At 38.0% G+C, this 26,519-nt stretch overlaps 1 protein-coding gene across 1 annotated transcript in view; it reads left to right on the top strand.

The window, feature by feature from the left end:
• Positions 1-26,519, top strand: part of LOC150081007 (uncharacterized) — a 193,640-nt gene that overhangs the window by 13,356 nt on the left and 153,765 nt on the right. The window contains exon 3 of the mRNA XM_090380885.1: positions 20,273-20,422. Coding sequence (XP_090237011.1) covers positions 20,273-20,422 — 150 coding nt within the window. The remainder of the gene's footprint in view (positions 1-20,272; positions 20,423-26,519) is intronic.

Raw genomic sequence — 26,519 nt, 5'->3', positions numbered from 1 at the left:
GTTAGGTCCACTGTTGTTTTGTGTATTTATCAATGATATTGATGAAGGTATATCAGGCTTAATGTCGAAGTTTGCAGATGATACAAAGGTTGGCAGGGTTGTTAATGACAGTAATGGCAGTGTGCTACTGCAACAGGATCTAGATAATTTGGGCAGATGGGCTAAGAAGTGGCAACTGAAGTTTAACCTTGACAGATGCAAAGTACTGTATATATGGGTAGAAATAACCCCAGAGAAAAGTACCAACTGTGTGGTACTACACTTAAGGTGGTAGAAAATGAAAAAGACCTGGGAGTAATTGTGCAGTCAAATATGAAGTTTTCTGAGCAATGCAGACAGGCTGCCTGGGCAGGTCATGGGGTTTTGTCAATGATATATACTAATTTTGCTAGAAGAGAAAAGGAGGTGATTGTCCCCCTGTGCAAGGCAATGGTGAGGCCACGCCTTAAGTACTGCGTACAGGTCTGGAGGCCTCATTTTAGAAAGAATGTAGATTTGCTTGAGCATGTACAGAGAAGGGCAAGAAGATTGGTGAGGGTAATGAAGGGATCCTCTTACCAAGAGAGTTCCCCCTTAAGTTCTGCAAATTGCAGTGGCTGGAGACTAGGCACCTGCGCTGTGATCTGATTGAGGTATATAAAACCTTGAATGGGTTGAGTACGCTGAATTCTGATGGGATCCTTCCACTTGTTCAAATTACGAACCCAAGGGGGCATAATTTCAATTTAAGAAAAGGCAGATGTAGAATTTTATTATTATTATTATTATTAGCTATATGGTGCAAGGAAGCCTTAGGCTTATGCTGCACCAGCCAAAAAAAAAAAAAAAAAAATTCCTGAGCCACCCTGAGAGAGAGAGAGAGAGAGAGAGAGAGAGAATCACCAAGAAAGGAGAAGAATGATGATATCCAGCTCAGGACCCTGGGTGTGCCATGCCCGTACTCACCAGATGAAAAAATCACAAAGAGCAGAGCGAGGAAATTTGCCTTTAGCCAGCTTGTTGTTAATTGCTGGAACAAACTTCCATCTGTCGTTGTGGAAGTTGATAGGTTAAATAAATTTAACGAGGAACTGGACAGGCATTTGGAGGGAATGGTGTCATTTTTTTTTTTTTTTTTTTTTTGGCTGATGCTGCATAAGGTCATACACTTGCTTTCTTCTTATTATTATTATAAATCAACAGGGATTACGTTTATTTTAGATATAGGAAGCTTCTTTTCCAACTCTCCTAGTCCAACTCGCTAATAATTCTTGAGAATGGCGATATCTATTTTGTAAAGCAGGTGGGACAACTGCCCCACTGTCAGAACCGTAGTGTTCAGACTGTGCGGTCTCAACAATGAGCGCTCATGACTGCTGTCTATAAACACCATACTTCTGGCAGCATGGAAACCATTACTTGGATTGGCATAAAATTAGATTTTTCAGGTTTAAACCGTTTAATAAATATGGACCGATTATTTCTTTCGGTCCTATAGCTGGACTTTAGAGTTAAATTTAGGGGTCTAATAAAATTGGATGTAGGGAGGGGGATAATTCTCTACATTCCTTAAGTCAGACTAGAACTTTTCGGGCATCATGTTCACAGGAACGGAGCAACTCACAATTAATCCGAAACTTTTGTCTTATGTTGTAGTGTTTGTTCTTCACGCATGCGTATAAGTGACCAATCGTCGGACAATAGGAATGGCCTACGGATATTGATTGAAGTTTCATGTAGTTTCATCTCTAAGGTTTCTGCAATAAGTAGTTTGTGATAGTTGTGTTGAATATTTATAATTTTTGTTTCATTAAAGCTGAATGAATGTCGTTCATTTATTGCGTGGAACGAAAGTTCCGATTCATTTGAGCGACCCCCCCCCCCCCGCACTTCGTGTTGTTTTGCTCGAAGCTGTGCCACTCCCATGGTAGAGCCTACATAAACAGCGTTGCAATTTTTGACGCAAGAAAGCAAGTGCTTGTTTCTTGCGTCATATGCCGCTGCTACTACTACTACTATGGTAAAAGCAGATAAATTAATTATTCGAACTATCAATGCCAGTAGCGTAGCTACCCTTTTTCGGGCCTGGAGGCAAAGAACATGTTCGACCCCTAGTTAATTAATGAAAATTGTAAAAACAAGAGACAGCCAAAGACGCCGGCCCGGAGGCAATTGCCTTGCCTGCCTGCATAGTAGCTACGCCACTGATCAATGCTATTAATTTGAAAAATTCTGTTGGAAATTCTGTTATGAAGCTAAAATTGAGAGCATGTTGAAGTGGAAAGAATTTGAAGGAATCAAATTCGAAAGTAAGAACACATTTAAAAAAATACCTCATGACAAAACATTAAATGCATTGTTTTAACCTTAAAGGATAAGTTATTAATGCAAAACAGAGTGATTTTAAATTAAATAAAGAAAATAATGATACCATGGAAAGAAATTTTAAACATATGCTACCGGAAATCGTGGAATATGAAAGAACTTTCGTGTTGGTGGCGGGACGGTTAAAACCGAATAAGAAATTTGTTTTCTGAAAAAATACGAAATAAAAATTAATGATTTTAGAGATTTTGTGAAGACAGTTTATCTTTAAAATCGAGTGAAATTCCCTTTTCAATTAAGAAAGCCAGAAATATCTTTGAAACCATTGCGATTAGCACTGCTGAAGCTGAACTTTCAGCGTAATGAATAGTATTGAGTGAATGAATGAATAATGTTGCCAATTAAGTACGTTGCAGATTTTGATGACCACAGAGTAGTAAGATACGGAGTGGACACTCCCATACGCGTTAATTCCTTTTACATGAGCGCATAGAAAGTGGAGCCATCATTGTATGAGGACGGAACATTGCGAAGAGTTCCTGGAAATTTTTCTACAGTTTTGTAGTTTTGATGGATGCTATATCGATTCACTGATTATTAGTATGCGATACTCATAATTAATTATTATTTCTATACAAAAAACGACACTATGAAAAACGGCTGAATAGTGAAATATAAACATAAGTAAATATTTCGAGAATAAAGAAGCATCGGTAATGATAGCCGCGTGGGAACTCTACAGATGGTATTTTTTTCCTTCCTCATTTCAAATCCCTTATCCCCCCCCCCACACTTTTATTATTATTAGTATGGTGTAAGGACGCCTGTGGCTTATGCTGCACTAGCTAAAAAAAAAAAAAAAAAAAATTCTGAATTACCTTGAGAGAGAGACAGAGAAGAAGAAGATGAGGAATCAAAATGGAATCACCAAGAAAGAGAAGAATGATGATATCCAGCTCAGAACCCTGGGTGTGCCAAGCCCATACTCACCAGATGTGAGTCCCTGGGGTTATCTTTTCCCCTCCTTTTTTCTCCTTCTTATACTTTATATTTCTTCAGTGTAATATGGTAATTTACACACATATATAATAATTTAATAACAATTTTTTAATACAATGGCTAAAATGTAGCCTAGAAGGAGATTAAGATGACAGTCATGTGTGCCAGTTGCAATAAACATTAATAAATACAGAATTTTATGTACACACTACTGGGTTCAGGTATGTAATAATAAAAGGCTTCAGTACAGTGAGACAGGTGCACCGGTCTCACTGTACTGAAACCTGCTATAATTACCCACAATTTTATATACAGTAGTATATATTTAAATTCTTTATTTATTAATATTTATTGCAACTGGCACACATTGACTTTCATCTTAATCTCCTTCTAGGCTACATTTTAGCCAAGTCTGGCTAAAATGCAGCCTAGAATGGCCATTATATTTTAAAATATTACTTATTCGATCTTAACTCCATAAATCTATATCTGGTCACTTTGACTAACCTCAACTGTTGTTTTAGGTTTCGATTTAATGAACTGAACTCCTTTTGACTTCGGTTTTAATTTTTATTTAATTCTTTTCCTTTATTTATTATTTTAGGCCTGGCATCCTATGAAATGAACTCTGCATCATTTAGCTGCTAACCAGAGCCACTAATATATATATACATATATAGTATGTATGAATAGAAATGCAAAGAAATAAATATATATAGTATGTATGAATAAGAAATGAAAAGAACTATATATATATATATATTTTTTTTTTTTTTCTGTATACTGCACAAAAATACAAAGAATCTGAAATCAATGGAAAATTTGGGACCCAATTATCTGTGACTAAATTTTGACTGTCTTATTACTGAGTTAGTTATCTTTAACAAAAGTAATTTAGCATTTTTCATATATATATATATATATATATATATATATATATTAATGAATATTAAATGTAACTCATTAAAAGTAATGTTTAAAAAGTTACATAGTATGTATTCAGTTGATGAAATGGTTTCAGTAAATGAAAGATTAATAAGTCAGGTATGACAGATGCACCTAAAAGGGCAAAGAAGCATTACAGGATGCAAGAGTATACAGGGTGTCTCAAAAATATTGGTACAAACGTTTAGGGGAGGTAGGTAACATCTAAAGGAATGTGATTCGCATAGGAACCCATAACCGGAAATGTCACCGTAAGTCGGTACACGGTGCTGTTTATCAGTTCGCAAGAGGGAAAATTTCTGGTTTACTCATTCAAGCAGTAGTCGCCCCATGAAGAGCATGCATTGATATACAAACTGTGAGCTGGCAGACATGCACCTAGTGTATGGATTAGCAGAGGGCAATGGACGAGCCGCTCAACGAATTTATGGAGAACGTTTCCCAGACAGACATGTACTGGACCACCATTTGTTTGCGTGTGTGCATCAAAATTTGTGCGATTATGGGTCATTTAGAGGTAACAGGAGTAGTGCAGGCAGACCACGTTCGACGTGAATTTCCGCCATGGAAGAAAGTGTGTTGAATGCCGTCCAGAATAATCCTACTACCAGCACACGTGCCGTTGCCTCTGCCTTAGGAGTGTCTCATTGCAGTGAACAGCATGTCTGGCACCACGATTCCTTACACCCCTTTCATCTCCAAAGGGTTCATTTACTGCTTCCCCAAGATCATCCTGCATGTGTGGCTTTTGCACAGTGGTTTCTCCAAGAAAGTGTTCAAGACTTGAATTTTCCAGCCTATGTTTTGGTTACGGATGAGGCTTATTTCACTCGGAAAGGCTTATTCAATCAGCACAATGCTCATGTGTAGGTTCACGACAACCCATATGGTGTGCGTCCCCATGCGGCTCAACATCGCTTTGCAATAAATGTGTGGGCAGATATTCTCCAGTTTCTCTTGGCTATTATAACAAATGAAATCGTCAATGCTTAAGTTTCTCCATAATTTAAGTTAAACCCTTGAATTTTAGCTAATACTTTTATCATTGTTTAATGGAATGTTAAGACTTCCATTAAACAATAATAAAAGTAACTGACTTAGGAAGCCAGCTTGCCAAACACATAAAAAAAAAAAAAAAAAAGAATAAAAATTACTTTACCAGTCTGGATGGCAATTTGTTAGGGCAACTTCAGTTTATACTGTTGGATGGCACAATAGTACAAGTATTATAACTCAAGAATCAGACTGATTCTCAATATAATATCCATCGCGCTAATAGTCCAGTGAAAAAAAACAAAAAACAAATAATTTGAGCATACAGTCTTTAAAAAAAAAAAAAAAAAAAAAAAAAATCAAAAATTCTAAAGGTGTCCAAGCTGTTGTTGGCCAGTAATGTGGTTTTCATCAGTATCATTTCAGCAGAACTTGGATCATAGTGAAATTTGAATGCTGTTAATATAAATTCTTTTTTATGAACACCATATAATATATGGTGTTCATAAAAAAGAATTTATATGCTTTTCTGTGTAATTTGTGATACTGCAGTATTTTGAGTGACCCAAACAATTCTGGTGGCTCACTGGATCTGGAACATAGCCAAGGGAGCAATATCACATTATATCATGTATTGCTTGTTCAAGTTTCACTTATTTCTTCCCCCCCAACATAAAAAAATAATTGAAGAAAGCTTATTTGCATGAAATATTTTATAATCCTGCGAGTGATGAAGCAATATTAATTTGATTGTGTTCATTCCAGGTATTCCTTTTCCTGACATCTTTCAAATTGCCCCAGAGGGTTATTCAGTCACTGTTGAATTCAACTCGGGTGGAGATGTAAGTATATTTTCCTTGTTATTCATTGTTTAAAATACAAAGCAAGGGAAGCGAAAATTAAAAATACTTTTATCCTATTGTATATATAATCACGTTTCAGGAAGTCTACTCGAACTCCCAAAAACGAGGCTACTAGAGACGGTCGTGTTCCAAGCCGCTAAGTGGATTTTTCTTATTTATTGATTTGAAATTATTGTTTTTCTAAAACTTTTGATTTAAATTTAGTAGTATAACATTATTTTGTGATTTTCTGATTAACTTGGTGTAATTATTCTTTACTCGGCCTTGTAATTGCATAAAAGTATCGGTAAAGGTTTCCACGTGTTTCAACTCCGGTACCGTTCGTAATTTTCCCGCCATTGTGATACGATAGTTGTATGCCGTACTAGATAGCGTTAGTTGAACTTCGTTAGCAGTTAAATTGTACGTTTAAATAAATACATATAACGACTTAGATTACAAACGTAATATAATTAATTATATTTAACATAATTAATAACATAACATAATTAATTAATAAATTAATAGAATCATGACTCAGACCAGAGCAGCAAAGCAAAAGGCTCAAGCTAATGGAAGCGCTGTGGCTCAGAGCAGAACTGAGGGGGGCAGTTGTCGTCTGACTCACAGCCTTATAAAATGCACTGTTTGCTTGATGTTTGCAGAGCAATCGGGTACGGGACATGATACTGCCAAGGGGGATGTCTTTGTGTGTGCGCGATGCAAGGAGTGTATCGATATCAGGCAACAACTCGGCGTTCTTGTGGGCCTATATGAGAGCTTGAAGGACAGGGTGGATGCCCTCGAAGAAACTAAATTGAGGGGCCCATCAAGCTCTCAGCTGCCCACATCAACGCCAGAGCTTGCACTTGGGCATCGCGTGACACAGAGACAACCCCCAAGGCAGAATGCGCTGGTCCCGAAGGAACTAGTAGTTGTTGGTGACTCTATTGTCAGGGAAATGGGGAACATGCTTTGTAAAAAAGATAGGTGGAACAGGACCAGGGTATGTCTGCCAGGGGCAAAGGTTGATGACGTTGTAGAGCGAATATCATCTTTTAAGGGCACAAAAGGTGATATAGTTGTACACGTTGGCACTAACGATATTAAGAGTAGGAGACCGGCAGAATTACTTAACAAGTACAGGTCACTGTTGAACAAAAGCCGAGAATTAGGGTTGAATTTGAAAGTGTCTGCAATTCTGCCCAGACACAAAAGGAGGGAGTATATGATGAGAGCCTTGTCGATAAATTCGGCCCTGGAAAGATTGTGCAAGGCTCAAGGGGTAGAATTTTTTTCAGCCTGGACTGTACTTGTTAACAGGAGAGATTGCTTCTACAGGGATGGGATACACTTAAATAGAAAGGGTGCAAGAATATTTGCTGATGCTATCGAGGCAGTGTTAGGTGGGTCGGAAAACTGCTAGCTTGGGGGGAGACAAAGACCAATAGATTGACAGTAGCCACTGGCAGAGGTGAAAGAGATTCTTGCACTGCTTCTATTAGAATGAGCAGAAGCCTGAAAAACAAGATGCATGGTATTTCAGAGACTGCTGGGAGCCATTGCGGTACAAGTAAACACATGGGTTGTGTTAGGGTAGCTAAGAATAGAAACAGGTGCATGTATACTTGCGTGTACACCAATGCTAGGAGTTTAGTAAATAAATTTGATGAATTTGAGGTATTGCTCAAAACATCAAAGGCAGATATTGTTGGGATATCAGAGACGTGGTGTCACACAGATATAAGGGATGCAGAAATGCAATTTGGGGAGTACAACGTCTACAGAAAGGATAGACAGGATAGGAAGGGGGGAGGGGTTATGCTATTAGTTAAGAAACACATAAAAACCAAGGAAGTGAAGCCAGTCGACATCGCTGGACAGTGCAGTGTTGAGTCAGTTTGGTGTGACATAAGCATTGGGAGACCAAAATTGAGAGTAGGAGTGTGCTATAGGCCTAATGACTCTGATGAGTATAATAAGGAACTGTACAGGGAAATAGAGTGGGCCAGTAAATCAGAGAGTCTTATAATGGGAGATTTTAATTTCCCAGATATTGACTGGAATTTGGGGGCTGGTTACTCACACACTAGCAGGGCTTTTGTGGATTTATTGGATGATTGTTTTCTACATCAGCATGTTCGGGAGGCAACTAGAGGGAGTAATACTCTTGATTTGATTATCAGCAGTGATTCTTCATGCATTAAGAATCTGCAGATAAATGAACCACTAGGTGGCAGTGATCACAGTGTGCTGAAGTGGGATTTACTGAAAGAGGTAACTACCATTAGGGGTAAAGGGAAGGGTTATTGCTTCCGTAAAGGTGACTACGATGGACTGAGACAGTATTTAAATTCTATACAGTGGGACCAACTGATGATGTTACCAACAGCAGATTCAAAATGGGAAGCATTCAAAGAACTTATCTTGGAAGCTACTAGGCTTTACATACCAACTAAGAAATATTGTTCAAGGTTTAGGCCAAAATGGATGTCAGATGAACTAATGAGGCATATGGCAGAGAAGAAAAATGCATGGGATACTTACAAATTAACACATGACACAGAAGCCTATGATAGATACAAGTTGATATGCAACCAAGTTACAAAGGAGGTTAGGCAGGCGAAGGCAGATTACGAGAAATCCTTGGCAAGGGATGCAAAGAAAAACAGCAAAGAGTTCTTTACTTATGTAAACTCTAGAAGGAAGGGGATGAATCAGATTGGTCCACTTGATATTGATGGGTCAACTTTTGATGATCCTGCTCAGGTAGCTAACAAACTAAATGAATATTTTGCATCGACATTCACACAAGAGGAGTTATTCAGCAAGGGGAATGCCAGAGGTGTATTCAACTCTAGCAGTAAGCTACAGAATCTTGAAATAACTGAGAGTAAAGTGGAGGAGAAACTGTTGAAGATAAACACAAGAAAGGCACCCGGGGTGGATGGGATCTATCCAGTTATATTAAAGGAGGCAGCAAAGGAAGTAAGCAAACCCTTAGCCATAATTATGAGAGCTTCCTTGGACTCAGGGGAGGTACCCATAGACTGGAAATGTGCAAATGTGACCCCAATTCACAAAGGAGGATCAAAGGCTGACACAAGTAATTATAGACCTGTGAGCTTAACTTCTGTTCCAGGAAAATTAATGGAGGCACTGGTTAAAGAAGCACTGCAGGATCATTTAGACAAGACTCAGTTATAGCTCAGACACAGCATGGTTTTGTTAAGGGGAAGTCTTGCCTGACCAACTTGATTGGATACTATGATGCACTCACAAAAGAACTGGATGCAGGGAATAACTTTGATATTATATACTTGGATCTTAGAAAGGCTTTTGATACTGTTGCACATGGAAGACTGCTACACAAATTGGAGCAGTGTGACATTGGAGGCAAATTGCTGCTATGGATAAAGGGGTGGTTGAGGGGGAGAAGACAGAGAGTGGTAATCAATGGACACTGCTCATCGTGGACTAATGTTATTAGTGGAGTCCCTCAGGGCTCAGTGTTGGGTCCATTATTGTTTTCTGTATTTATAAATGATATTGATGATGGTATATCAAGCTTAATGTCGAAGTTTGCAGATGATACAAAGGTTGGCAGGGTTGTCAAGTACACTACTGACACTATGCTGCTGCAACAGGATCTGGAAAGGTTGAGCAGATGGGCTGAGAGGTGGCAAATGACGTTTAACATTGACAAATGTAAAGTACTACACATGGGAAAAAGCAACCCCAGAGCAACGTATCAACTATGTGGTACTACACTGACAGTGGTAGAGAATGAAAGGGACTTGGGGGTGATTGTGCAGGCAGATATGAAGTTCTCTGAGCAGTGCAGACGGGCTGCAAGAGTAGCTCATGGAGTATTGTCAATGATATACAGGAATTTTTCCAGCAGGGATAAGGAGGTGATTATTCCATTGTATAAGGCAATGGTCAGGCCACACCTAGAGTACTGTATACAGGTCTGGAGGCCTCATTTCAAGAAGGATGTAGAGCTGCTGGAACGAGTACAGAGAAGGGCAACAAGATTAGTGAATGGAACAAAGGGGTGCTCTTACGAAGAAAGGCTTAAGTTTTGCAAATTACAGTGTCTGGAGACTAGGCACCAGCGAGGTGATCTGATAGAGGTGTATAAAGCCTTGAATGGTTTAAGCATGCTCAATGCTGATGGGATTCTTCCTCTAGCTCAGAAAAATCACCTGAGAGGGCATAAATTCAAATTGAGGAAAGACAGATGTAGGATAGACGTGCGGAAATTTGCCTTTAGCCAGCGGGTGGTTGGTTGGTGGAACAGACTTCCATCCCTTGTGGTGGAGGTTGATAGCCTAAATAAGTTTAAGGCTCAGCTGGACAGGTATTTTGAACGAACAGGGGGGTGAAGTGGACGTGGGGTTTTTTTTTTTTTTTTTTTTTTTTTGGCTGATGCTGCATAAGCTTGCTTTCTTGCATCAAATGCCTCTACTAATGCTAATGCTAATGCTAATGCTAAAATTCAAATAGTTACAGTTGTTATGCTGCGTGAGTGCATACACACACTACACAAATTCCAAGTGTCCAAATTGAAAGAAAGGGCATGAAATTCAGTGATTACTTACTTTAAAACTCGAAGTTAATCAAAAATTATGCTGGTTTTAAAATTTTATTGCTGGAATAAGTGCCTGTCAGAATGATAGGATATCAAAATACAACAAATAGCCAAATAAAAATTATGAATTATACATGGTCTGACCAAATGATAATTTATGAAATCAATATTTCTATACCAAGTACAGAAATTTGACAACTTCAAGAAGTTATACTTGTGCGATTTTGCCTGTAAGATTTGAAAATCTTACAAAAATAAAATATTTTTTTTAGGCTTTGGAAGTTAGTTTTCCTTTTTGGATTCTTGCCGTTAGTAGGATAATATGGTAATAGCATCAGTTTCAGTAACAAGAATTATTCAGTAAGAATTGTAAAATTAGTGGGTAGTAGTAATGAAAAACAGAGCCATTAGCATTAACTTCCGTTAAAGCAGGGAATAGGCAGTGAATACTACGGCAAAAGCAGCAAGTGGTTTTGCGAAACAAACAAGTTAATGTTTATTCAAGGTCAAAATAGTAGTGCAATTTACTTCAGTCGCAGACCGGAAGTCGGTTCTTAAATGCACACACAAGTTTCCAAATATAGATGCTGTGGTCACTAATGTCACTTTTTGTGGTTTTAAAACGCTATGGAGACAAGGCGTTATATGTGAAGAGTAAAGTTGTTTTTGGACAATCGGCACCTTCAAACGGCATACCGGATGGCCGCCGAACCAACAGGTTGTAAAAAAGGGGAGTATTGATCACGTGCTACTGGGCTGGCGGAATAAGGGGTTTTCCACCAAATGGAAGGAGATAGAATCCGAAAGTAAATGTAAGATTGGTAGAAGTCACTGGGAAATGGGCGTGGCGAAATCGGCAGTAAGAGGTAGGAAAAAGGCAGTGAAAGAGTTGCAGAAGACACTAAGTTGAGATTTGGCGGTGTGAATGAAAATGGTTTAGTCAGACACATAGTTTAGATTTTGGTCGGTGCTAGTAAGAATGGATTAGTCGTTGAGAAAGTCAGAGTTTTTTTTTGAGTGGAACATAGTCAATGTTGGCTCTTTGAGACGTCTAGGAATTGGGAAGAAATATGTGGAAGACAAAACGAGTATCTCACAAGGAAAGGGTAGACTCAAATCTGCTGTTAAAGACCAAGATTCCAGAAATCTTGGAAAGCAAAGTGCTGGAATCGGATGGAATCGGAACCCCGACCGACATGATAGTAGCCATTCCGGCACAGGAGAAGTGCATCAAGTGGGCCGAATAAAATGAAGCCGAAACCTCCTGGCAGCACAACTACCAGTGCCTAATTCTTCAAGAATAGTAAGACGCCGCCCCAGATAGTAAAAATAAGCTGTACCTGATAGGAAGGATGAAAGATGACGCCCCACCGAGTTCTACAAGTAAGTCGCTAGTTTGTAGTACATAGTACCTTCACACACACACCAAGAACTATAGAAACCCAGTAAATTGGTCAGCAGGACTTTAGAAATACCTAAATGTAAAGATAGTTTAGTGAAGAATCAGGAAGGAAGAACATTAAAAAGAGGGAGATTTATTAGATATAAGATATTTAGAATGTTGGATATATGATAACGTAGAAAGGGATAGAATGGAATTGATGTTAATCATTAATTGTTATTAATGGTATTTAAATGAAGCAGTATTAAACATATGCAGGATGGAATAGAATGGAATTAATATTTCCCTGTTAATAGTATTTAATTGGTGCAGTACTAAATATATGTAGAAAGGAATGGATGGAATTGATATTTCTTATTATTGGTATTTAAATGAAGCAGTAGAAAGTATATGTAGAAAGGAATGGAATGGAATTGATATTTCTTGTTTAATTGATGCAGTATTAAGTATATGTAGGGAGGAAGGGAATGGAATTGATAATTCTTGTTAATAGTATTTAATTGATGCAGTATTAAGTATATGTAGGAAGGAATGGAATGGAATTGATATTTCTTGTTTAATTGATGCAGTATTAAGTATATGTAGGGAGGAAGGGAATGTAATTGATAATTCTTGTTAATAGTATTTAATTGATGCAGTATTAAGTATATGTTGGGAGGAATGGAATGGAATTGATATTTCTTGTTTAATTGATGCAGTATTAAGTATATGTAGAAAGGAATGGAATGAATTGATATTTCTTGTTTAATTGATGCAGTATTAAGTATATGTAGAAAGGAATGGAATGAATTGATATTTCTTGTTTAACTGATGCAGTATTATACATGTAGGATGGGATAGAATGGAATTAATATTTCTTGTTAATAGTATTTAATTGGTGCAGTACTAAATATATGTAGAAAGGAATAGAATGGAATTGATGGTTCTTATTAATGGTAATTAAATGAAGCAGTATTAAGTATATGTAGAAAGGAATGGATGGAATTGATACTTCTTGTTAATGGTATCTAATTGAGGCAGTATTAAGTATATGTAGAAAGGAATGGAATGGAATTGCTATATCTTGTTAATGGTATTTAACTGATGCAGTATTAAACATATGTAGAAGGGGATAGAATGGAATGGATATTTTTACTAATAGTATTTAGAGGATGCAGGATAAAATATATTAACAAAGGAAGGGATAGATATTAGCTTGTTGATGATTGTTACTGAAGTAGGAATATGATGTATATATACACATGTAGGTGAGACCAAATCATGTTGTCATATGTATGAATTCAATTATTATTTGGTTTAATTATGCTCATGTAAATGTCTAATAAACTGATTTTTTTATATACAACATTTGTGTGTTTTTTGTTGTTATGAGTACAAGCCTATCCAAAAACAACTAAACACATTAAGGAGATTTTCCCCTTGAACTTAGAATTTTCTGTGAAGCAATAGTCAGATGCGCAAGTGGGGAGTTATTATAAAGGGGAGTTGGATATTATAGAGGGGATATATATTTAAATAGGGGAACTAAACTAAGGATATAAAGCAAAATAATATAAAGTATATACAATATATACATATAATCTTTAAATAAACCCCCCCCCCACATGCCACTATGTGCATCTAAACTATAATTAAATAAAAATAAAATAATGTTGGACGTAAAATAACTTAATAAGGAAGGTATTAAATTTGCCAGTAAGTCACTGTATTTTTAGTTTAATCAGTCTTTTTTTGGTCACATAATGAGTGTCTGTATTTGTTGGATTTTGTGCAAGATGTAGTTTACTCTTTTAATTCCTGCCAAACAAAATTGAACAATACAAAAAAAATTATATTAAATTTGCCAGCAAGAGCTGATATTTGGTCATATAATAAGGCATCCATTGTCGGTTAGCTTTCAGCAAGCAGCCTTATGACAGGAATATGACTGTTAGGGAATTTACAATAGCTAATGTCCCCATTGAAGTGTCACAAATCAATAACATCATAAATTAATACATATAAGTTGACAGGGGATAAGAAAGTCATATAATGTAACTCGGAGATAATATTTGATACTGAAATACATATATATATATATATAGCTTTGTAACTGCATTGGGATATAAGTTTAGGGTTATATTTTGTATTGAAATTTTATTGAACTTGAATAGAATTCATGACTCAGACCAGAGCAGCAAAGAAAAAGGCTCAAACTAATGGAAGTGCTGTGGTTCAGGGAACAACTGAGGGGGGCGGTTGTCCTCTGAATCACCGTCTATTGAAATGCACTGATTGTTTGATGTTTGTGGAGCAATCAGGAATGGGACATGATATTGCCAAGGGGAATGTCTTTGTGTGTGCGCGATGTAAGAAGTGTGAGGAAATCAGGCACCAACTCAGCATTGTTATGGGCTTATATGAGAGCTTGAAGGGCAGGGTGGATACCCTCAAAGGATTTAAATTGAGGGCCCATCAAGCTCATGGCTGCCCACATCAATGCCAGAACTTGCACTTGAACATCATGCAACACAGCTTCAACCCCCAAGGCAGAATGTGCTGGTCCCAAAGGTCACCTACAACTAGTTGTTGTAGGTGACCTATTGTTAGGGAAAAGGGGACCATATTATGAAAAAAGGATAGATGGAACAGGACCAGGGTATGTCTGCCAGGGACAAAGGTTGATGATGTTGTAGAGCAGATATCATCATTTAAGGGCAAAAAGGGTGATATTGTTGTACATGTTGGCACTAATGATATTAAGATTAGGAGACCGGCTGAATTACTTAACAAGTACAAGTCAATGGTGAAAAAAAGCAGTGAGTTAGGGTTGAATTTGAAAGTGTCTGCAATTCTGCCCAGACACGATAGGAAGGAGTATATGATGAGAGCCTTGTCAATCAATTCGGTCCTGGAGAGATTGTGCAAGGCTCAAGGGGTAGAATTTTTCTCAGCCTGGTCTGTGCTTGGTAACAGGAGAGACTGCTTCTACAGGGATGGGATACACTTAAATAGAAAGGGTGCAAGAATATTTGTTGATGCTATCGAGGCACAGTTAGGTGGATCGGAAAATAGCTAGCTTGGGGAGATAAACGGACAAATAGATTAACAGTAGCCGCTGGCAGAGGTGAAAGGGATTCTTGCACTGCTTCTATTGAAATACAATTCAGCAGCAGCCTGGAAATCAAGTTATTGGGGATTTCCAGGAATGCTGTGAGTCATAGTGGAACAAGTAAATACATGGGTTGTGTTAGGGTAACTAAGAGTAGAAACAGGTGCATGTATACTTGCACGTACACTAATGCTAGGAGTATAGTTAATAAATTCGATGAGCTTGAAGTGCTAGTCAAGACATCAAAGGTAGATATTGTTAGGATATCAGAGACATGGTGTCACACAGACATAAGTAGTGCAGAATTGGAATTTGGGGAGTACAATGTGTACAGAAAGGATAGACAGGACAGGAAGGGAAGTGGGGTTATGCTGTTAGTTAAGAAACACAAAATCTAAGGAAGTGCATCCAATCGATGTGGTGGAGAATGCAATGTTGAGTCTCTTTGGTGTGACATAAGTGCTGGGAAAGGAAAAATGAGAGTAGGTGTGTGTTATAGGCATAATGAATCTGATGAGTATAATGAGCAATTGTACAGAGAAATAGAGTGGGCCAGTAAATCAGTGTCTTATAATGGGGGATTTTAATTTCTCAGAGATTGACTGGAATTTGTAGGTTGGACTCACACACTAGCAAGGCTTTTGTGGATTTATTGGATGATTGTTTTCTACAGCAGCATGTTCGAGATGCAACTAGAGGGAGTAATACTCTTGATCTGATTATCAGTAGTGATTCTTCATGCATTAAGAATCTGCAGATAAAGGAACCACTAGGTGGCAATGATCACAGTATGCTGCACTGGGATTTACTCAAAGAGGTAACTACCATCAAGGGTAAAGGGAAGTGTTTTTGTTAAGGTGACTACGGTGGTCTGAGACTGTATTTAAATTCTATATGGTGGGACCAATTGATGATGTTACCAACAGCAAATTCAAAATGGGAAGCATTCAAGGAATTAATCTTGGAAGCCGCTAGGCTTTTCATACCAACTAAGAAATATTGTTCAAGATTTAGACCTAAATAGATGTCAGATGAACTAATTAGACATGTGGCAGAGAAGAAAAATGCATGAGATACATATAAATTAACAGGTGATACAGAAGCCTATGATAGATATAAGGTGGTCAGTAACCAAGTCACAAAGGATGTCAGGCAGGCAAAGGCAAATTACGAGAAATCTTTGGCAAAGGATGCAAAGAAAAACAGAAAATAGTTCTTTACTTATGTAAACTTTAGAAGGGAGGGGATAAATCAGATTGGTCTACTTGATATTGCTAGATCAACTGTTGATGATCCTGCTCAGGTAGCTAACAAACTAAATGAATATTTTCCATCTACATTCACACATGAGGAGTTATTCAGGGAGGGGAATGCCAGAGGTGTATTAAACTCTGGCAGTAAGCTAGAGAATCTTGTAATAACCAAGACTAAGGTGGAGGAGAAATTGTTAAAGATAAACATAAGAAAGGCACCTCGGGTGGATGGAATCTATCCAGTTATATTAAAGGAGGTGGCAGAGGAAGTAAGCAAACCCTTAGCCATAATTATGAGAGCTTCCCTGGACTCAGGGTAGGTACCCATGGCCTGGAGATGTGCAAATGTGACACCAATACACAAAGGAGGATCAAAGGGAGACACAGGTAATTACAGACCTGTTAGTTTAACTTCTGTTCCAGGGAAATTAATGGAGGCTGTTGTTTGTTTGGTTTGTTATTTGGTTTTTAGGAGCATTAGCAACTAAGGCTATATTGCTCCGGGATATGTGGTGGTCATTCCCTGACCTTTCCGCATCCTCCGTATTTGGTGGTGACAGGCTCGAACCCCGGTCTAATCAAGAAGCGTGTGCTACGCACTGCTGCTCCTTCCCACCTGGCTACGAGGTGCCTTTAATGGAGGCACTGGTTAAAGAAGCATTGCAGGATCATCTAGACAAGACTTCAGTTATAGCTGAGACACAGCATGGGTTTGTTAAGGGGAAGTCTTGTCTGATCAATTTGTTTGGATACTGTGATGTAGTCACAAAGCAACCGGATGCAAAGAATAATTTTGATATCATATATTTGGATCTTAGAAGGCATTTGATACTTGCACATGGAAGACTGCTATACAAATTGGAGCAGTGTGGCATTGGAGGCAAATTGCTGCTTAGGATAAAGGGATGGTCGAGTGGGAGAAGACAGAGAGTAGTAATCAATGGACACTGCTCTTCGTGGACTAATATTAGTGGAGTCCCTCAGGGTTCAGTGTTGGGCCCATTGTTATTTTCTGTATTTATAAATGATATTGATGATGGTATATCAGGCTTAATGTCCAAGTTTGTAAATGATATGAAGTGTTGGCAGGGTTGTTAATGATACTAATGACAGTACTCTGCTGCAACAGATCTAGAAAAGTTGAGCAGATGGGCTGAGAGGTGGCAAATGAAGTTTATCATTGACAAATGTAAAATAATATATATGGGAAGCAGTAATCCTAGAGTAACGTGTCAAGTCTGTGGTACTACACTGACAGTGGTAGAGAATGAAAAGGACCTGAGGGTAATTGTGCAGGCAGATATGAAGTTTTCTGAACAGTGCAGATGGTCTGCAAGAGTTGCTCATGGTGTCTTGTCAATGATATACAGAAATTTTTCTTGCAGGGATAAGGAGGTGATTATCCTCTTGTATAAGCAATGGTGAGGCCACACCTTGAGTACCGTATGCAGATCTGGAGCATTTTAAGAAGGACGTAGAGCTGTTGGAACGAGTACAGAGAAGGGCGACAAGATTAATGAATGAAACAAAGGGTTGCTGTTACGAAGAAAGGCTTAAATTTTGCAAATTACAGTGTCTGGAAACTAGGCACCTGCGAAGTGATCTTATTGAGGTGTATAAAGCATTGAATGGCTTGAGCATGCGCAATGCTGATGGGATTCTTCCTCTTGCTCAGAATAATCTCCCGAGAGGGCATAAATTCAAATTTAGGAAAGACAGTTGTAGGATAGATGTGCGGATGTTTGACTTCAGCCAGCGGGTGGTTGATTGATGGAACAAACTTCCATCTGTCGTTGTAGAAGTTGATAGCCTAAATAGATTGAAGGCAGAACTTGACAAACATTTGGAGCTTGTGGATGGGTGAAATAAAGGATTTTTTTTGGCTGATGGTATATAAGCTTGCTTTCTTGAATCATGTGCCTTTGCTAATGCTAATGTTTTTTGTGATTATTCATCTTATAATGAGTGTCAATATTTGTTGGATTTGGTGAAAGGTGGAAAGGTTTCCTCTTGTAATTTCTGGCCTGCAGTTGCACCTTATCTCTGAAGAATTCTCTGCTGCTTCACAGTAGCAAAACTATGAATTCTGGCCCCCCCTCATGAGATTCAGGAACACTCTGTTGTTCTTTAACAACCATGCCAAACCAGTTGTCTGGATCCCTTGATCCTTGAGGACTTTTGTGGTGTCAATTGTGGCAGTTAGTTTTGCCATTATTATTACTTCCCTGACTATCAGTTATCGCTTGTTGTGTTAATTTCTTTTGTATTGTACCATTTTCTTCTATTTTTATTTAAGAATAATTAATTTAAGTAGTGGTAAGAGTGCACTGGATATTGCAAATCATATGTTGTTGCACTTATCAGTAATTTCATTGTAAAAAAAAGGATAAAATATTATTGTGTTTGATATACTAAATATACAGTGATGACCAGAATTAGCTTTTTTATGTAAAATATAAAACTGAAAATTCGGATAATTTGGAAGTTTTTAGCTACTCTCTCAAAATGAAATAAAGGGATGTTAAGATGAAATGTTTCATCTGAAGTTGCAAACTTTGCCCCGGAACAGCAGTATGTGTTAGGAGAAAAAAATTGTAAAAAAAGGAGAAATATAGAATTATAAATGTATTACAAAATTAATAATGTTTACTAATAAGCAGGAATAGCTGATAATGATGAGGTACACTATAAGTGGTTTTGTTACCATTTTTTTTTTTTTTTTTTTGTATTACTATGGGCTAATGAGGTTACATAGGACCATGCGGTGGTATGGTGGTTTGTGAGTGAAAATAGTGTTGAATAATTACTGGACGTGTAAATGTTCAAAAATTTTTCCTGTGGATATTTTATATGGTAATCTTTAGGACTCTGTGGATTTCTAATTTTAGGGGATTGGTCTGATGTAATAAGATTGCCCAAATTTAAGTATGTCTTTAGGATCTTCTGGAAAATGTCAAGGAGGAGAATAACCATACACAGTGGAAAGCTTCCTGGTTTGGTTGTAACCTTGTTGCGGAGGGTTTTTATCATGCCAGTAAACTATTGCTTAGAGACTATTATCTTCTGTAATTATCACAGTGTTTCAAGCTCCATTAGACAGGGGTCTAGGTGCGGTGGTCACATTGTGATGTTCAGTGTGCATCCATGCCTCAAATAGTTTACTTCCATATTAAAATGATTATTGCAATTTCAGAATATTCTCCAGGACCTCTTCATTTAGAATAACATGCACAGTTGGCATGGTGCACTGTCATGCTGAAATGCAAAGTGCCCATCCCCTTACTGCTGACAAAGTATAGGGAAAGCTGATTGTCCAGAATATCAGTGTAATGCTTGGCATTCATTGCCCCAGGAAGGATGATCAATGGTCCAACACCCAAACATGAGAAACAGCCTTGGACTTTAGCAGTATACAGAGGCAGTAGTCTTCTGCTATGTTGTCACAAAGTGTTAATATTTCCTTAATTTTAAGATAAAAAATGCACATTTTTTTATTGTCTACAATGAAAGAGAAATTTGTGGTTATTGGGAAAGTGGCCCCAATCTCTATAATTATCTTTAGCCACTAAAGTTGGTCTTCTGACCAACATCGCTCTTTAGCAAATATCTCATTTCAGCAGCAATGTTTTCTTTTGCAAACTCAAAACTAACTTAAATAATATTTAAAATACAAACAGTAAACCACTATTATGCATTAGAGATCAGAGGTAGTTTCATTCCTCCCCTTTCATATGCTGTGCAAGAAGATGAGTATTGAATACTATCTTTTGTAAAAATTTTTCAATTGCATGTTACAAATTTTCTCCTGATATTTTTCAATATTGAAACTACCTTAAATGTTTACCCAAGTTTTTCATACTCGCTTTCAGAGTCAAACCATTTATGTAAGAGAATATTATGATTTGAAGTCCAAACGAGGTCGAATAGATACTGTAGCAGATGGAAAGATGCATACTCTGCTTTATTTCTTTAAAACACAAGAAGCTTTTGAGATTCAAGGTAGGTAACACCATAGCAGTCTTTTTTGAAAGTACTTGAAAAATAAAAAAAATTATGCATATTGTTGCTGTTTATAAATTAAAATAGTAATTCATAGAGTCTTATTAAATGTGGCTCTCTAGTATATCCCTTGCAACTAGTATCATTGTCTTTCCACACTGTATGGGAGAGGCGATCAACAAACGGAAATTCATTTCTGTTTGGTGATGGTAGGAACTTTTATAGATTTTATTTATCTGTTTTAATCACTTGGCAACTTGTTTTCCAACTTGCAAACTGGCCCATTAATATATCTAGTTTATAGACACGACACACTGCACCCTCATAGCCTTAACGGCTAGTGTTGTTTTAAACAGCTGAGTATAGTTCTTAAAGTGAATTTTTAATGAAATACCCACAGCTACGCTTTTGGAATACAGCAGCTCAAATGTTATTTGAAGGTGTTGTAACAAGATTGTAAAATATCACAACAATATTCAAACACAAGTAGTTTAGAATGTGATTTCCCAACCTTTACAGTAAGGTTAAAACTATGGAACTAAAACTTGCAGACTTAATATCCCAATACATATCTGACAATAGACAAGATGTGTATTGGGATATTAAGACATCATCTAGACAAGACTTCAGTTATAGCTTGGATACAGCATGGTTTTGTTAAGGAAAAGTCTTGCCTGACCAATTTGATTGGATACTATGATGCAGTCACAAAAGAACTGGATGCAGGGAATAACTTTGATATTATATATTTGGATCTTAGAAAGGCTTTTGATACTGTTGCACATGGAAGACTGCTGCACAAATTGGAGCAGTGTGGCATTGGAGGCAAATTGCTGCTATGGATAAAGGGATGGTTGAGGGGGAAAAGACAGAGAGTGGTAATCAATGGACACTGCTCATCGTGGACTAATGTTATTAGTGGAGTCCCTCAGGGTTCAGTGTTGGATCCATTATTGTTTTCTGAATTTATAAATGATATTGATGATAGTATATCAAGCTTAGTGTCCAAGTTTGCAGATGATACAAAGGTTGGCAGGGTTGTTAAGGACACTACTGACGCTGTGCTGCTGCAACAGGATCTGGAAAGGTTGAGCAGATGGGCTGAGAGGTGGCAAATGAAGTTTAACATTGACAAATGTAAAGTACTACATATGGGAAACAGCAACCCCAGAGCAACGTATCAATTTTGTGGTACTACACTGACAGTGGTAGAGAATGAAAAGGACCCGGGGGTAATTGTGCAGGCAGATATGAAGTTCTCTGAGCAGTGCAGACGGGCTGCAAGAGTAGGTCATGGTGTCTTGCCAATGATATACAGGAATTTTTCTAGCAGGGATAAGGAGGTGATTATTCCCTTGTATACGGCAATGGTCAGGTCACACCTAGAGTACTGTATACAGGTCTGGAGGCCTCATTTCAAGAAGGATGTAGAGCTTCTGGAACGAGTACAGAGAAGGGCAACAAGATTAGTGAATGGAACAAAGGGGTGCTCTTATGAAGAAAGGCTTAAGTTTTGCAAATTACAATGTCTGGAGACTAGACACTGGCGAGGTGATCTGATAGAGGTGTATAAAGCCTTGAATGGTTTGAGCATGCTCAATGCGGATGGGATTCTTCCTCTTGCTCAGAATAATCACCTGAGAGGGCATAAATTCAAATTGAGGAAAGACAGATGTAGGGTAGATGTGTGGAAATTTGCCTTTAGCCAGCGGGTAGTTTGGTTGGTGGAACAGACTTCCATCCCTTGTTGTGGAAGTTGATAACCTAAATAAATTTAAGGCTCAGCTGGACAGGTATTTCGAACGAACTGAGGGGTTAAATAGAAGTGTTTTTTTTTTTGGCTGATGCTGCATAAGCTTGCTTTCTTGCATCATATGCCTCTACTAGTGCTAATGCTAATAGCATATATATACTATCATTCAACATGTGTGGGGACACTAAATGAAAAAGCATCTGGTTCAAAAAAAAATTTTATAAATAATATCAAGTACAATCACTTTAATGACTTCCTTCAGTATTACTCTCGGGAGGATGTGGAAGCTTTCTCCAAGTTTTTGTTATGTGAAGACTAGAATCTTGTTGCATTCCTCTGGATAAATGCTGATTCTCTTCATGATCCAGATCCTGTTCTGGCTGTCAATTGTTGTTAGCATTTGCATTAGCATTAGTAGAGGCATTTGATGCAAGTAAGCAAGCTTATGCAGCATCAGCCAAAAAAAAAAATAAAAAAAATAAATAAAAAAATAACCACTTACACTTCACCCCTCTGTTCGTTCGAAATACCTGTCCAGCTGAGCCTTAAACTTATTTAGGCTATCAACTTCCACGACAAGGGATGGAAGTCTGTTCCACCCACCAACCACCCGCTGGCTAAAGGCAAATTTCCGCACATCTATCCTACATCTGTCTTTCCTCAATTTGAATTTATGCCCTCTCAGGTGATTTTTCTGAGCTAGAGGAAGAATCCCATCAGCATTGAGCATGCTCAAACCATTCAAGGCTTTGTACACCTCTATCAGATCACCCCGCTGGTGCCTAGTTTTCCAGACACTGTAATTTGCAAAACTTAAGCCTTTCTTCGTAAGAGAACCCCTTTGTCCCATTCACCAATCTAGTTGCCCTTCTCTGTACTCGTTCCAGCAGCTCTACATCCTTCCTGAAATGAGCCCTCCAGGCCTGTATACAGTACTGTAGGTGTGGCCTGACCATTGCCTTATACAAGGGAATAATCACCTCCTTATCCCTGCTAGAAAAATTCCTATATATCATCGACAATACACCATGAGCTACTCTTGCAGCCCGTCTGCACTGCTCAGAAAACTTCATATCTGCCTGCACAACCACCCCCAGGTCCCTTTCATTCTCTACCACTGTCAGTGTAGTACCACAGAGTTGATACGTTGCTCTGGGGTTGCTGTTTTCCATATGTAGTACTTTACATTTGTCAATGTTAAACTTCATTTGCCACCTCTCAGCCCATCTGCTCAACCTTTCCAGATCCTGTTGCAGCAGCATAGGGTCAGTAGTGTCCTTTACAACCCTGCCAACCTTTGTATCGTCTGCAAATTTGGACATTAAGCTTGATACACCATCATCAATATTATTTATAAATACAGAAAACAATAATGGATCCAACACTGAACCCTGAGGGACTCCACTAATAACATTAGTCCACGATGAGCAGTGTCCATTGATTACCACTCTCTGTCTTTTCCCCCTCAACCATCCCTTTATCCATAGCAGCAATTTGCCTCCAATGCCACACTGCTCCAATTTGTGCAGCAGTCTTCCATGTGCAACAGTATCAAAAGCCTTTCTAAGATCCAAATATATAATATCAAAGTTATTCCCTGCATCCAGTTCTTTTGTGACTGCATCATAGTATCCAATCAAATTGGTCAGGCAAGACTTCCCCTTAACAAAACCATGCTGTGTCCGAGCTATAACTGAAGTCTTGTCTAGATGATCCTGCAGTGCTTCTTTAACCAGTGCCTCCATTAATTTTCTGGGAACAGAAGTTAAACTAACAGGTCTAGAATTACTTGTGTCACCCTTTGATCCTCCTTTGTGAATTGGGGTCACATTTGCACATCTTCAGTCCATGGGTACTTCCCCTGAGTCCAAGGAAGCTCTCATAATTATGGCTAAGGGTTTGCTTACTGCCTTTGCTGCCTCCTTTAATATAACTGGATAGATCCCATCCACCCCAGGTGCCTTTCTTGTATTTATCTTCAACAATTTCTCCTCCACTTTACTCTCAGTTATTACATGATTCTCTAGCTTACTGCCAGAGTTGAATAGACCTCTGGCATTTGCCTTGCTGTATAACTCCTCATGTGTGAATGTCGATGTAAAATATTCATTTAGTTTGTTAGCTACCTGAGCAGGCTCATCAACAGTTGACCCATCGATATCAAGTGGACCAATCTGATTCATCCCCTTCCTTCTAGAGTTTACATAAGTAAAGAACTCTTTGCTGTTTTTCTTTGCATCCCTTGCCAAAGATTTCTCGTAATCTGCATTCGCCTGCCTAATCTCCTTTGTAACTTGGTTACAGATCAACTTGTACCTACCATAGGCTTCTGTGTCACGTTGTGGGGTGTGGAAAAACAAGAAATGATTATATATATTTTAATTATTATTTTTTTTCTTATTTTGTTTTTATTATTATTTTTTTTTTATTTGTTCCCTTATAAGAGTTGTTGTCTACCTTATTTTAATTTCCCCACTTACACATCTGACTTTACTTTACAGGAGAATTCCAGATTCAAGGGAACTTCTTAATTATTTATAACTCCCTTCGGACAGGCTGAGTGTTCAAGAATGACAAACAACACACACATTAATATATAACATAACATTTTATTTACACTTATATACACAATATAAAAATTAACAACTCTCAAGCACATATTATTATTACTCAAATTTGCCTATGTATTATCAGTTATATATGGCAATTAAATACATTGGTTTTACACTAGAAAGGTTATTTCTTTATACACAACAAACTTAATATCTTTACAAAAACTTATTTTAGTTTCTTCTTTCTTCACACGTGAACAATAATTACTTAAGAGGATTAGGTACACCCTTTCTCCTATTTAAATCAAATCCTTACCTTATAAATTGATTTAGGAATTTCACTATTAACTTCCGTTTTAATTAGTGCCCCATTTTGTCTTGGGGAATATAATTTCACAACTTTCTCTAATCAAGACAGATAGTACATTTGACATAAATTTCTGGACTAATGTTGGTCCCAAGTGTTATTTACATTCATAAGGCTATTTCTTTCTCTGTATTTCTCTACCCTTGCCTTCCAAAATACATCATACCTATATGTTAAACAATAACTAATAACAAATATCAAATTTCTCTCCTTTGCCTTTCTACATATGTCTAATTATACATTAATCAAAACCTCTATCTGATTTATCTCTATATTTATGTATATATAATTATATTTTTGTACATCCTTCCCTTAACATCTTTCTAAACATTATACTAATCTGATATTAGAGTTCCAACAGTCCTTTATTTGTGAGGGAGAATACTATATAACTAGTCACTTACTTAATTTTACGGATCGGATTTCTCAGTTTTGGGCCTTCAGCTCCTTGTCTGGGAATGGCATCATCGTTTACCAACTGCATTCATCTCAAACTTCTAGTTTCTCCATGGGCTGTAGTCTACGTCTGGATAGGGCATCATTGTGTCTTTTAGGAATTTATGGGCTCGTCTTCGATACTGCTACTTAACCTTCGGTTCAGCTATTCTGGTGGACTCGGGATTACAACTTTACCTTCTCAGCTCACTTATCTGCGCCTTGCCTTTATCACTGCCTTCAGATGATGGACTAGGGTTATTTCTCTCCGTACACAACACTTATTTGCATGCTGGCCACTTTCACTACCTTCCGATTACGGACTAGGCTTATTTTCTCCTTACCAAGGCTCCTACTTTCAGCTTCACAAGGCTGCTTCTTTCGGTTTACCAAGGTTCCTCCTTTCACTTATTTTCACTCTGGCCACTTTCACTTCCTACCGATGATGGACTAGGCTTATTTCTCTCTATTATATTTCTTCCATGACCAACTACTCGAAGGCGCCTCCGTAGCCAGGTGGGAAGGAGTAGCAGTGCGTAGCACACGCTTCTTGATTACACCGGGGTTCGAACCCGTCACCACCAAATACGGAAGATGCGGAAAGGTCAGGGAATGACCACCGCATATCCCGGAGCAATATGGCCTTAGTTGCTAATGCTCCTAAAAACCAAATAACAAACCAACTACTCGACTGTTCTCTTTTATCATGAAACTCATCTAACCCTTCTTAACCCACTGACTGTACTTAAACTTATCTTACTACTCTATCTTAACTTTGTCAGAACATTCTCAACTGGCTGGCAGGACAGGACAGGATAGGATAGGATTTATCTAACCCTACACAACTTATTACTCATTTTCTCACTAACATTGTCAAAAACTCAACTCTGTCTTTCCTAACTCATTTCCACACACCCCCACATACTCAACTCGGGGTTCTCACTGTTTCTAACTCATCTTCATAACTGCCCACATAAAGCTCAACTGAGG

This window comes from Mastigoproctus giganteus, chromosome 9 (genome assembly GCF_048544385.1).
Source record: "Mastigoproctus giganteus isolate SK-2022 chromosome 9, ASM4854438v1, whole genome shotgun sequence".
Lineage (NCBI taxonomy): Eukaryota > Metazoa > Arthropoda > Arachnida > Uropygi > Thelyphonidae > Mastigoproctus > Mastigoproctus giganteus.
Note: the sequence above shows the minus strand (reverse complement) of the source record. Positions and strands in the feature narration are given on the sequence as shown.